Genomic DNA, 14,315 nt, shown 5'->3' on the forward strand with positions numbered 1-14,315 from the left:
TCCATCGGTCGACGCCGTCTCGGTGCCATCTCTCCGGACATAAATTCATCAAACATGTAAGTTATTCTTCTACTTTTCTGTTAATAATTTTTAAAATCAGATACCATTTATGCTTTGATGTTATGAAATTTGAAGTTCTTTTTTTTTTTTCTTTTTATAGTTCTTTGTGTATAAGAACTGAAATTTAAAGTTCTTTGTTCTAATATTATGAATTCTGAAAATTGAATGTGAATTGAAAGTTGTTTTTTTTGTTATTTTTTTTATAGTTCTTTGTGTATAACAACTAAAATTTGAAGTTCTTTGTGTACAAGATATGAAATTTGAAGTTCTTTTTGTTTATAAGCTATAAAATTAGAAATTATGTTTGTTATATTATGAAATCAAAATCAAAATATTATGAAATTGTTAGGTATATGTTGATACCGTTGACCTTAATTGTTAGCTTATTATTTTTTATGAATTGAAAGCAATTTCGGCGTTGATCTTCATCTTGATATAAGTTATGATAAACTAGTTTAAATATTTACGTTTTAGGATCTTGGTTTATGCCTTTGTCATGATTTGAATTACTTGAATACTGATGTTTTATGAAATTTGAAATTGTTTGTGTATAAGTTATCAAATCATAATTTTTTTTTACTTTAATTGTGCTATTATTATTTAGGATGATGTTGACTTCATTGGTTCAAAATTGTTTTATGTTTAAAATTGTTCTTGATCTTTATAAAAGCTATGATAAATTACTTTAAATATTAATTTTTTTAGGATGTTGGTTTGGAACGAGAGTGATGACAAAACGTTTCTTGATGCATGTATCCATGAACTAACCACTAATGGTCATGAGAGTTCTGGGCTTAAAGCAAGTTCATTGAAGACAATACGCGAAAAGTTGATAAACGAACACGGTAAAGAGGTTGATCAGAAGCAAATAAGAAACCACTTTGACTACTACAAATCAAAATATGTTACTTGGGTGAAGCTGAAAAACAAAACTGACAATATATACAATCCTATAAAAAATAAATTTAATTTGACCGATGAACAATGGAAGGAAGAGGTACCAGTATGATAATTTTTATAACAAATACTAATATTTATAAAAATTGTAAACAGTTGAACAAGTTCTTGTTGTATTTGAAAACTAAACCTCTGTTGTTCCCTGATCTTTACATCCAACTATTTGAAGGCTTGACATCAACCGACTTTCAAAGTTGGGGGACATCTTCTACACTCCCTCGTCCTGTAGAAGAGTTTAGTGCCCATGATTTTGATGATGATGTTCCAACGGAAACCTCAACACAACACATAGGTGCAAGTGAAGAATCTTTCGGGCGTTCAAAAAATAAGGAAGTTGGTGGAAACAAAATAGTTGGTGGAAAAAAAAGATGCAAGGGCATTAGAAGTTGAGTAGGAGATTGTCAAGCTTTCAAGGTCGTTAGTGGAAAAAAAAGTGAAATGGACAATGATGTTAATGTGTGTATGGAGAAGTTGAACAAAATGGAACGGGGAGAAGAAGATGAAAGGCACAAGACCGCTCTTTTGCTAAATGGTGAAAGTGCCGATGTTAAGAAAGTTTGGTTACGACTTTTGCATACTAGTTGTAAGTCGTGGGTGATGCGTGCGGGTAGGAAGTATGGTTACCTTTGACGATGTTTACTAGTTTTTTGTTGCATGACTTTTTGTTATTTGCATGACTTTTGGATGCTATGTTTGATGACTTTTTTGGATGTTAATTTGGATAATGTTTACTAGTTTTTTATTATATGAATTTTGTTACTTTGGATGATATGTTATTGGATACTGAATATGACTTTTTGTTATATGGCTTTTGTTACTTTGGATGATGTTTACTTGTTTTTTTGGTGCATGAATTTTTTTAACTTTAACATGTTACTTAATTGTTTGTAACAAGTCAAATATGGTTTTCGATGGTGAATTTGTAGCTTTCCTTTTACTTGTGTTTTATTGGTTGAGGTCAAACCAACGCAGGCTAATCAGAATTCATAGAATTAGAGATAACAATTTAAGTGGGTATGCGTATACGCAAGATTTGATATACGGAGACCCTACACAATGTTACGATCTGATGCATCTTACATAAGAGGCATTTGCATTATTATGCAGCATTTTACCCAAAAAATTGGTTGCAAACTAGTAGGACAATAAGCATTGAAGAGAAGATAGTTATGTTCTTACATGTTATAGGACATAATGAATGTTTTTGCACGATTAAGGGAAGATTTCATCACTCCACACAAACGATTCATCAATGTTTTCATGAGGTCCTAACTGCAATGATGTGTTTTGCAAAAGAAATTATAGTACCAACAACTCCTAATCCAACAAGACATAACTCGGGACGACATAGACGGTTAAAATAGATTTTTTCCGGAGCAATAGGTGCATTAGATGGAACTCTTGTACATGTGGTTGTACCCATTGATCAACAAACTCATTATATGAGAAGAGGAAAAGGAGAATGTTTCCAAAATGTAATAGGAATTTATATTTTGATATGATATTCAGCTTTGTTTGGGCTGGATGGGAGGGTATAGCACATGATTCAAGAGTTTTGAAAGAAGTTGCATTCAATTCGACTTCTGGATTTCCATTTCCTCCACCGGGTTTGTAATATTTATATAACATTTATTATCTATCTTCTTTATATAATATGTGTCACACTCATTTGCAGATAAATATTACCTTTGTGATGCCGCATATATAAACACCTGTGGGTTTATGGCTCCATACCGCAATATTAGATATTGGTCAGCCGATTTTCGAAGAGGCAGATCTTTAACTAGAGAAGAAAGGTTCAATTATGCTCACACACAACTTAGAAATGTTATTGAGCGTGCTTATGGTGTATTGAAGGCGAGATTCCCAATCTTAAAACAAATGGCTCCTTATCCTTTTACAGTGTAAAGAGATATAGTCATTGCTTGTGTCGCGGTCCATAATTTTATAAGGAAATATAATATAGAAGATGACATGTTTATAAATTTTGAGGAGAACACTATGGTTACCCCTGACGTCCAAGGCGAGGGAATTGATATAAAATATACAACACATAAAATGGGGTCCAGTCGTCCAGATGCCATTCAATATATGCGTGTTTTGCGTGATCAGATTGCAAATCAATTACTTTCACCTACTTTACATTAAATTATTATATTACTTTAAATTTCATTATGTTTTTATTTGTATATTAAATGATTTATGTTTAATTTACATTTTGTATGATAATTTTTATTTGGATTTTTAAATAACTTGTGTGTAATTTATATTTTGTATGACAATATGTATGTTTTTATAATTATTCAGCAACTTCATCCATCGCTATATATAGCAACAAGGTAAATTGGTTATTTTTCATCAGTCAGCACATTCAGTCAGATGTACAATCAAACAACATGATTTCTTATTCTGTCAGGATTTCTTATCCAGACAGACATTTTCCAAATCAACATCTATCAAACGGTGCCTAATTTTGTTACATATGAAATACACGGTATACACCAAATTACCAAATTAGTGCAAGAATGAGTTTTTGACCATGCAAGTGTTTTTGAAAAACTTATTTACCATATAGGTATACTTTTAAATAGGGATGAGCAACGGGCCGAACCCGGACCGGACCGGTCCGAAGACCGAAAACCCAAAGACCGAAAATCGTGAATTACCTTACCCGAAAACCGGACCGTTTTTTAGTGTACCGGGTCCGGGTTTGGTCCGGTCCGGTTCCGGGTACTAAACCGGGTTTCAGGTTTTGGACCGAATTAGACTTTAGTAGTATTGTTTTCGGTTTCGGTCCAACCCTGTACCAAACTAGGTTTCATATATTTGTTGTTTACGGTTTCAGGTTTTATTTGTCATGTCACTCTCTAGCATAGTATTTCAAATTATAATCTTATTTTGTAACATACATCATTCATATCTTTGTTGTTTGCACAATTCAACTAAAAAAATACATAAAAGATGATGAATACAATGGTACGATGCGAGACTCTAATTAGAATACGTGCAAATGAGGTGTATGCAAACAAATAAAAACGTTAGTAAAAAGTCACACTATTTTATTAAAAAAAACCTACACTATTTATATATAAAAAATTTGCACTTAACATCACTATTTTTATATAAAAAACTGCACTATTTTTATAAAAAAAAAAATTACACTTAACAACATTGTTTTTATTAAAAAATATTGCATTATTTAAAACAACTGCACTATTTTTATTAAAAAAAATGTAGTAGGAAGTAACTTTTGGTTTTTCGAGAAAAAAAATCGACAACATAATACGATCAAGAGAAGAGGTCGAAAAAAAAATTGACACTATAATGTGAATCACAAGAGAGGCCGAATCAATTCAATTAGACAACATTTTTTTTATTTTGGTAATTCTTGCTTACGGTTTGTCGATAAAAAAAAAGAAAATAATTTTTGGTTTTCCGGTCCGGTCCGGATTAAATCCTTAATTCGGGTACGGTCCGGTCCAAACCCGAAACCCGATTATTGATAAAAATCAAACCCGAAAACCGGCCCATTAATATGATAATCCGGTTCTGTCCGGGTCCGGTCCCGGTTTTTTTCCGGTCCGGTCCGGTCCCACGGGTCGTATGCTCATCCCTACTTTTAAACATATTTAACATATAGGGTTATTTAATATTTTATATTATTTTTTTATAACATGTGATGCTTTTTCCTTCTTTCATACGAGCATAGACCACAAAATAAAGTTTTATTTGCACTTTAAAGTCTAAACTTTCAATATAACAAATTCTTTATTTATTTAATATAATAATTTTTTTAGCTTTTCTTTGCTTTTACTGTTTATTATTTGTTTTTTACAAGCATCATTATATTTGACAAATCTTCTTATAAAAACCAAGAAATTACTTTTAAAATTTAAACCAACCAACAATTTTTTAAATTTAAACCAACAAACATCATCTCAAACAAAAAAAATTCATAAGTAAAATATTTTAAATACAAACCCAACAATTGTTTGTTACAAAAGACAAAAGAAAATAAAAAACATTCCAAATAACTTTGATTCGATAACCACTATCTGCATATATATATATATATATATATATATATATATATATATATATATATATATATATATATATATATATATATATATATATATAAAAGGTAGTACGAATGAACCAAAAAAAATATTGAATGTCTTAATTTACCTTGATTTAGATGGACATTTTTTTCGATTGTGACCACTTTGCTTACAAATTCCACAATGGTTTGCTTTTCTTCCTTCTTTAATGTTCATTTTATTGCGAAGCCTTGTTGAACGGGGACGACCTTTTTTATTCCGTAAGAGCTCTAAATTTGGAAGCAATTCTTTAAACATTGATTGTGGCCAATACACTTCATGAGGAAGTGGGGAAAATTCAGAAGCCCAAGTATCACAATATTTTACAATGAATAACATTTATCAACATATTACCAACTATTTAAAGAAAGTGTGACACATGCATTTAATACATGAGAACAAGGATATTTAAACACTTCCCACTTACCACATGTGCAAGTTTTTTGCTCCAAATTAACTACTTGCACATATCTTCGTCTTTGAGTTATCTACTCAAATATACATTTCTCTTGTTTAAAAGATCTTAAGGAATGTGCACTTGCTTTTGACATCAAAACTACTTGTTTAGCAAGAACATGAAGGGTATATGCATCTCCATTAGCTCGTGAACTATTTCCTAAAGGGCGTCTCACCTCAAAGTAATGCACCAATCTATAAAAAGTAAGTTGAACACAAGCCGTGATTGGTAAAAAACGGGCACGGACACTATTAAAAATCTCCGACAAATTTGTTGTGAGCAACCCATATCTCCTCCCACCGTCATGTGCAACTATCAAGTGGATGACTCTCTAGTCATTGTCTAGATTGTGGATTTGGCAATTTCTGATCTTCATGGGTTGATTTTATATGACATTCGATTAAATAGATGGAGATTTTTTGGGGATGTGACTCAAGAACAAAAGATTCAATTTACAGGCTTGTTATGGATGGGGAAGATTGCTGTTATTTGCAACAACATCGATACATCCGACATGTGAGCAATTTATGCACAGTTAGATTCTTAGGGGCTGTTTCTTTTTGACTAATGGGTTAAGGTAAGGAGTTAATCTGGACAACTGTACATGGATGTTTCATTTTAACTTAATCTGGACAGAATGGCTTAATGGTTTAAGCAAAAAAAATCTGGCGTAATGCATACATACACTATTTGTTACTTTTTGCCCTTTTCTCCCTCCGCCTCCTTATGGATTCAGACTTAAGATTGAACGAGATTTGCATAACAAGTATAAAAAACACGAGAAAGCTCAGTGACCACTTTAATCGGTATTTCATAAATTGAAGACCTTCATTTAGATCCATATTGTTTTTTCCTTTTATTTAAATTTTAAGGGTTTACCTTTTTTGTAGGTTTGGACTTGTGTGTTATGCACTAACTTTAGTCTTTTAAGTTTCTTCCTGTATTTTTAAGTGATAAAATGACAAACATCTTTCTACAGTACGAGAGCTATCCATCATGACTGCAAAGTGCCACCCTGCTGCAGTGCGTTTTATACCCGATCAACCAGAAAGTGATGGTTCCATTAAAGATGCATCATCATCAGAAAAAGAACCCATTAGGTTTTGCTTCTAAGTAAACCATATAAATGGTAATGCTGTGTATATTAAAGCATTAATTATTAATTGTTGTTTTTCTTTTTTCATTGCAGATGATTGATACTAAGGGCGAATGGGGAGCTGTCATTACTTGATCTAATTGATGGTCGTGAAATGGAGCGTATAGAGTCTATAGAATTGTTTTGGGTTACTTGCAGTCGGTCAGTGGTTAAAACAAATTTGATTGAAGAAGTCTCATGGTTGGACTATGGCCATCGTGGAATGCAGGTGATAGATAGTTTTCGAATCTTACAAAATTCTATAAATTTACCACTTTGTCCTTATTGTATATAAGACATGATTTCTGGTTACAGGGTTGGTATCCATCTTCAGGTGCGGACCCCTATAAACATGAAGAATTCTGACAGGTAAGCACAGATTAATGTTTTTTTTTTTTTTTTTTTTTTTTTTTTTTTTTCTGACAAAATATAATCGTATTGTAAAATTGTTGTAGCTTGATCCTGAGCTTGAATTTGATCGTGAAGTGTATCCACTTGGTTTGCTTCCAAACGTGGGAATTGTAGTTGGAATTACATTTTCAGCATGCATGAGTTTCCATGTTTTGAGCCATCCCCTCAAACTCAAACTATACTACATTGCCTACTTCACCACCTTCTTCAGGTGCTTTCAAATTTCATCCTTGCTGCTATCTAATATAAAATAATAAGAAGAAGGATCAAGTGAGAACCCATTTTTTTCCCTAAGAACTGCGAGGACTAATCTGATCCATTGATTTGATCAAATCAATGGACAAAAAAAAAAAAAAAAATCGAAAATGGCAGTGTCAATCTTGTAATTGTCTCAAAAAATGGGTTTTCATGTAAGTTAATATCGAGGGTATTTTTGGCAAAAGATAATCCCCTAATTTACTAACCAATGCCACACGTCACATGATGGTTGGCTATTTTTTTCCAGCAAAACTTATTTGACATATACACGTGAATTTATTTTTGTTAGAAAAAACTAAATACATCAAAATTTGTACTTTTCTCCACAAACAGAGACTGATCATGACATCTTCATTTTTGTTTTCCAAAACTCGTTATTTGAATTATAATGTTAGTTGTGATTCATGATTCGAATTATTAGAATTGTAAAAATATGTCATGATTGGTCTCTAGCTTTAGAGAATAAAAAAATAGGAATTTCGGCTTATTTAGTTTTTTTAATAGAAAATAAAGTCATTTTTTTTACCCAATAAGTTTTGTTGGAAAAAAAAACTCACCAATCACAAGTTGACACGTTGCATGGGAATGATTAGTTACAAAAAAAAAAAAAAAAGGTTCAATCAAAGCATATAACAACCATGCCCTTGTTGAATCAATGGTCCATATTAGTACTCTATAGTATTACTAAAATGGGTTTTCCATGGATCTTAAGCTTCTATAGTATTACTAAAATGGATCATACTACTGTAAAAATAATGGTAAAGTTCTATAAAACCGGCTTATAAATTGTTGGTCTTGTTCAGAGAGATAAAAGTGAAGAAGCTTTACAACTGGCTCGATTATCGGAGGAGAAGCCTCATTTTTCACATTGCTTAGAGTGGCTTCTTTTTACTGTTTTTGAAGCTGAAATTTCCAGGTAATTCTAACATTGTTTCTTTTCTGTTTTAAAGTATCTCACATTTTATTGAAACTTTGTTGACAGCCAAAATGCAAACAGAAATCAGTTGGTGGTTGACATTGGGCAGACTTGTTTTCTGCTGCTGGTAGATCAACAGAGTAAGTTTTTTTTTTTTTTTTTTTTTTTTTTTTTTTTTCCAACTTTACTTGTGGATTTATCTTTTAATTAATAGGTCAAGTTACAGGAAATAGCAATGTACTTTATTCTTTTTACCAATTTAGACAATGTACCTTATTATTTATCCACACTAGCAATATATTTACATTTACTTTTTTATAATAACAACATGCTTACATTTTTTTTTACCAATTTCTGTCTCACAATATCGAGGTACTCACGTACTTACATTTTCTTTACACATAATAGCAATGTACTTACAATTTCCTATATTGGTAGATATAGGAAATAAAGTACATTGCCTATATTGGTAGATATATAAAATGTAAGTAGATTGCTGTTATAGGCGAAAATAAAATACATTGCTATTATCGACAAAGAAATATAAGTACATTGCCTATATTGATAGATAGGGTAAACTACATTGCTATTCTCCACAATATGCCTTAATTAATATGTTGTTTGTTGCTTATACTGTAATCCAGCTTGTTTGAAGAATGTTTCGAAAGGAGATGGTGTCAAACTGGAGCTTGCTATATGCCTGTAAGTGAGTAGGTTTGACTTCTGTGGTTTAATGATGCTTTAAGTTTGATTTATTTTGCTGACTTGTGTGGGTGAATGAAGGTTATTGCAAGGCTTGAAGGGGCACCTGTGAGTCGATATTGTGCTTTATGGTTGTTACAGGCAACGCTGTATGAATCTTTATACGAGCTTGCTGGGGAGTTGGTGCGTAAATGTGTCAAGGGTAATATGGTCAATACTTTAATGTTGCAATATGAACCTACAACGCCAACAGATTCGGATAAATTATCTCCAAGATTTGTAGGATATTTTTTTTCTTTTTCCCTCTAGTTATATATAGGAAACAGTCTGCAGAGGCAAGAAGGTAATTGTTCTCTAGTTTACATGTGATTCACGTTGCTGTTAAATGGTATTAATCGGTTTACCTTTTTCATTCAAAGAGCAGAGTGCACATGTTACTTCTGTAAAGAATATTCTAGACATTCATGCTAGCTACTTGATGTCTGGGTGGGAAAGAGCTCGTTGTGTCTGTGAAAGGCGCCCAGTTTGATCAAGTGGTAAGAGCAGCTCTGCCTCTTTCATAATCGATACTAGCGATGTACTTGCATTTTACTACCAATATGATCATTGTACTTTATTTGTTACTTACTGTTATTACCAATAAAGAAATTTAAGTATGCTGCTATCTTGTGTAAAGAGTTGTAAGTACGATGCTATTATGGGTAAATAAATGCAAGTATACTGCTATTATGGGTAAAAAAGTAAAGTCAATTGCCTATATTGGTCGAAAGTGCAAAGTATGTTGCTATTTTCTGCAATTTGCTCGTTATATAACCATAAATTCTATTCTACCTACAGGAATATTTACAATGGAAGTGCTCGCTTGGAGAATTTTGCTTCTGTACTCGAATTGATAAGCCAGAAGGTATTCCTTTTCTTACATAAACTTCTTAAGACTCATAATCAAATAATCAGTTGATTTAAGTTTGGGGTAATAAGGTAATTTTACATTTATTACAATAGATCAATTTCCTATCACCACTCCATATTTGATGACCTTGACCCTAAGGGCCCGTTTGTTACTTAGTGGATGACATCTCCCACCCAAAAAGGTGGGACATGGACTCGCTCTTATATCATTTGTTTTTTTTTTTTTTTTTGCATTTACAAAATTTGTTTATTATTTTCAGCCTCAAATGGGAACCTTGCAAAGTCGGTTGGATGCAGAATTCCTCGTCTCATATGTGCTCGGTCAAATTTAAACAGTGGATTGTAGTTTTGGTGACTCTTTTAAGGCGATCTGAGGTAAAACATCAGTGTGAATGTATTTTATATATATATATATATATATATATATATATATCTTGGTAATCATTTTTTCTACAATCCTTATCTAGTTGTCCAATATGGTTATCAGATTCATGTAAATTAGGATTGTTTTTAGAGAAGATAGTTTATTTATACATGTTCTATGTGATTTTGGTATAGGTTCTCATTGATTTGTTTCGCCATGATATGCGACTCTGGAAAGCATATAGTGCAACACCAGAGGTATGCTTCCTAATATTTCAGTTCAATTATGCTTAATCTTTGGGTCCAACACAAGAAATAGCAACATACTTTCATTGATTTTTTTATTATAGCACCCTATTTTCATTTCTTTCTATTATGGATTTTTTTTTGAAAAGTACAATGCTATAACTGGGTAGAATTTGCAAAATGTAATCCTAATAAGAAAAAAATGGAAGTATATTGCTGTAACAGAAAGAAATAAAAGTAGGATGTTGTACACTTAATATTAAACAAATAAATGAAAGTAGGTTGCTATTTCTTGCATTTTATCCTGTTGCAAAGGTTTTTCCCAAAACAAAAATATCACCGAGTGAATTTGTGTCTATAAATCATGATAAGGGTAAAAAAGGTATTACAATAACCTATTTTTTTCTTTCAGAAAAATCTCAAAAATTTTAGAATTGGATTAAAAGGAAACAGGTCTCAAAAATTATATTTTTCAGGTTACAAGACATGTTTTTGATTAATGATCCAACTTTTAATAAAAACTATTGTAGTTTAAAATTAAAATTATAGAGATTTAGAACAGTTTAGCTATCATTCGAATTATTTTAGTTCTTTATTTTGGTTACGCCCGTATTCTAGGTGTAAAAGATAAGCATCCTTATATTTTCAACCTTAGTTTCGTAATTTCAATCATCTCAGTTTTTATTTAATAGTATAATTTATATTAATATTTAATAGTATAATTTATATAGTGCAGAGTATACAAAGTGTTGAGGGTCTATCGGAAGGACTGAAGGAGCTAGAGCTACACGCACACGCTTGATTATAAATACTGTCTTCTGTACGATCGATCGTTCTTTGAAGAGTCTCATTCTGTGACATTTCGTCGCATTTCGTTTCGTTCAAACCCCAACATCTTCTGTACGATTGATTGTTCTTCGCGGATTCTTGAAGATCCCCGTTCTGTGAAATTTCGTCGCATTTTTCTACTGATCGTCTTCTCCCGAGTTTTGTGGTTGCGATTATTGTTCGATAGTCGATCTACTTCGTCATTGTAAGTCGATCTTCGTTTTCATAGGGTTTTAATCCCTTGCATGTGATTTGTTACCGTATTATAATATTTCTAACGTTGATTTTTGTTTTTTAAAACCAATTTACCGTGCTCTAATGATAACGAGTTTGTGGTATATCTGAAACCCCTGTTGCATCATAATCGTATATTGATTGTTGTTTATTTTTAAATATGCATGTTTGCTTTTGTAATATGATCACAGTACTCTACTCTTTCATACGTTCATGCAAGTTCTTTAGTCTTCTCTTTCATACGTTCTTGCAATTGTTAACGAGTTTTTTTTTGGTTTATCTTAATACCTTTTTGTTTTGTTTTGTTTTTGTTTTTTTGTTTTGGTTTATCTTAATACCTTTTTTCAAAACCTGAAAACCCAAATGCATCTTATTGTTTGGTGTTGGTTTTTGTAAATATGATTATTGGACTCTATTATTTCTTGCAAGTTCTTGCAATTGTTAATGAGTTTCTGGTTTATTTTAGTACTTGGTTTCAAAACCTGAAACCCCAACACGTTACTGTTACATGATATGTGTCTCTTTCCGTTTTCAACTCAGACCTTGTGGAAAACAAAGTCTTAAGAGTCTTGATTTTATTCTGATCTTTTTCTTTTGGTTTAACACAGATAATGACGAGATTGAATCCAGTAGCTCTTGCTGAATTGGAAAAATTAGTAGATAAGGGTTTTCAGATAAGCACTTGGACAGAAGAGGGAATCGTACGCGCTGGTGTAAGGATGGTAACATTTGTTGCAACTGCCAAAAATCTTACACAGTTAGATGACAAGAGCCTGGATGAGATATTGAGGAAGGCCACTGACGATCTGCTGTGGTACAATGCATCTGAGTGCACGGATGAACTGTTTGCCGGATTCTTAGATTGGCTTAATAAAGAAGAAGGGAAGGCTTTCCTTCATAAAGTCGGTAGGAAAAGATTGTTTCGAATTGTCTTGGGCTGAAGCTGCTTGTCTGTGCGCATTTAACAAGCAACTTTCAGAGCTAAATGATAAAGCGAAAGACTATATGTCTGACAAAAACAAACACCTTGCAATACAGAAGGTTAATGCTTTGAAGGGCTCATTGCAGCCTGCAGGTGCATATGTCGAGATGAGTGAAGGTGATTTAGGCAAAGCATGCATGGCTTTGCAAATGAAGAAGGACCCAAGTACAGCTTCCCATAATGCTGCATTGGTTGCTAGTATCGACGCTTTTGAGAAGCAAGCGATAGCAGCCCATAAGATTGAGTCTCTGAATTCTACAGATAAAAATTTACTTAAAGAATGGGTTAAGGAGAAGATGAATTTTTTTTCTAAAAAAGAATACAATCATACTAAATTGAAGGAGTATACTGCGTATGCTGAAGGGCTTGGGGTCACTGTAGATCCCGAAGTTTTGCAGTTGTTAGAAAAGGCCCCTCTTTCCGGAATGAAGCGGAAGAGAAATATAAGTGGGAGAGGGAGAGGGAGAGGGAGAGGGAGAGCAAGAGCAAGAGCAAGAGCAAGGGCAAGAGCAAGAGCAAGAGCAAGGGCAAGAGCAAGAGCAAGGGCAAGGGCAAGGTTCAGGTGTTTTCCAGCTGGAGGGGGGCAGGTTAGTTGCTCTATTTATTTTAAGGCTTGCTATTTTCCAAACTTGTTTATCTCTAACTTTGAAAAACCATTTGAATATTATGGTTATGTTGGACTTAAGTTCTCACATATATTAGGAGGGTGTTTGGCTTAGCTTTTTAAACCTCAAAAGTTCTTTTTGGAAAAGTTACAAAAAGTCAGGATTTCTTGACTTTTTCAAAAAGTTCTTTTTGCTTATGTAAAAACTTCAAAAGAAACCATTTTGCCAAACATCTTTTGCTTTTTTTTCTTTTTCAAAAAGTACTTTTGGCTTTGAAAAGCCAAGCCAAACACCCCCTAGATTTCAGTAGACTAGATGGTCTTACAAGATTGATGATGACTTGAGTGTAAAAACATATAAAATATGGCTTGTCCGATTTTTCGACCGAGTCACATGTAAAAGCGAGTCATAGATTTCTTAAACTGATTTTACTACACTGATATGCACATGTTCCTTACTCATGTTTAGTTGGCATATATCTGACTTCAATACTTAAAACTGAAGAAGTTGGTGCAAGCTTCAAAAAACAAAATCTATTTTTGTAGGAAAGATTAAGCTTTGGATTTGTATCTGAATAACTTTTGTAAGATAATTAATGAAAGTTATATGCATCTGATATAAATATTTGCTCTTACAGGGAAAACGAAGACTAAGCTGAGCAAACAGAGCCTGCATTGGTAGGATGAAATTGAAAGACCAGATAATGAATGCTATAAAGGATTGGATTGTTGTTTGGTTGTATTCTGTGCTCTTATTGGGTATTTTGAACTCTGTAAGTAGAGTCATTTGTTCAAAAGAATTAGCACGTTGATTGGTTGACATGGATTGAAAATGATACTACAAGGTTACAACAAAAAAGAAATAAAATAGACTCTTTTGTTGCCTATGTGGTGCTGATATCTGTGCTTTTTTATAAACGTTTTTTTTTTTAAAGATAAAATAATTATATTTTTATTGCATACATAACATAGGGTAAAGAAGACTGAAAATTAAACTTCAGTCAATTTAAAACTCAAAAAAAATTACTCAATGTAGAGCTCAATGTTAGCACTGCAAGTTATTCGTTCACATAAAACCATCCACAAGGTCAGAGTTAGTAAGATTTTGGTTTATGGTATCCAAACAATAATCTGTTTCCCCTACTATAATTAA

The 14,315-nt window shown here is 32.6% G+C and overlaps 1 protein-coding gene and 1 pseudogene across 1 annotated transcript; both read left to right on the forward strand.

The window, feature by feature from the left end:
- Positions 1-1,455: 1,455 nt before the first annotated feature.
- LOC145075331 (uncharacterized) lies at positions 1,456-12,517 on the forward strand (annotated as a pseudogene).
- Positions 12,502-14,049, forward strand: LOC145074540 (uncharacterized). The gene is made up of 2 exons (XM_079020894.1): positions 12,502-13,145; positions 13,801-14,049. Exons 1-2 carry the CDS (start codon positions 12,582-12,584, stop codon positions 13,819-13,821), a joined length of 585 nt encoding a protein of 194 aa, XP_078877020.1. The 5' UTR covers positions 12,502-12,581; the 3' UTR covers positions 13,822-14,049.
- The last annotated feature ends 266 nt before the right edge of the window (positions 14,050-14,315 follow it).

This window comes from Lactuca serriola, chromosome 9 (genome assembly GCF_051521515.1).
Source record: "Lactuca serriola cultivar US96UC23 chromosome 9, Lser_US96UC23_V15, whole genome shotgun sequence".
NCBI lineage: Eukaryota > Viridiplantae > Streptophyta > Magnoliopsida > Asterales > Asteraceae > Lactuca > Lactuca serriola.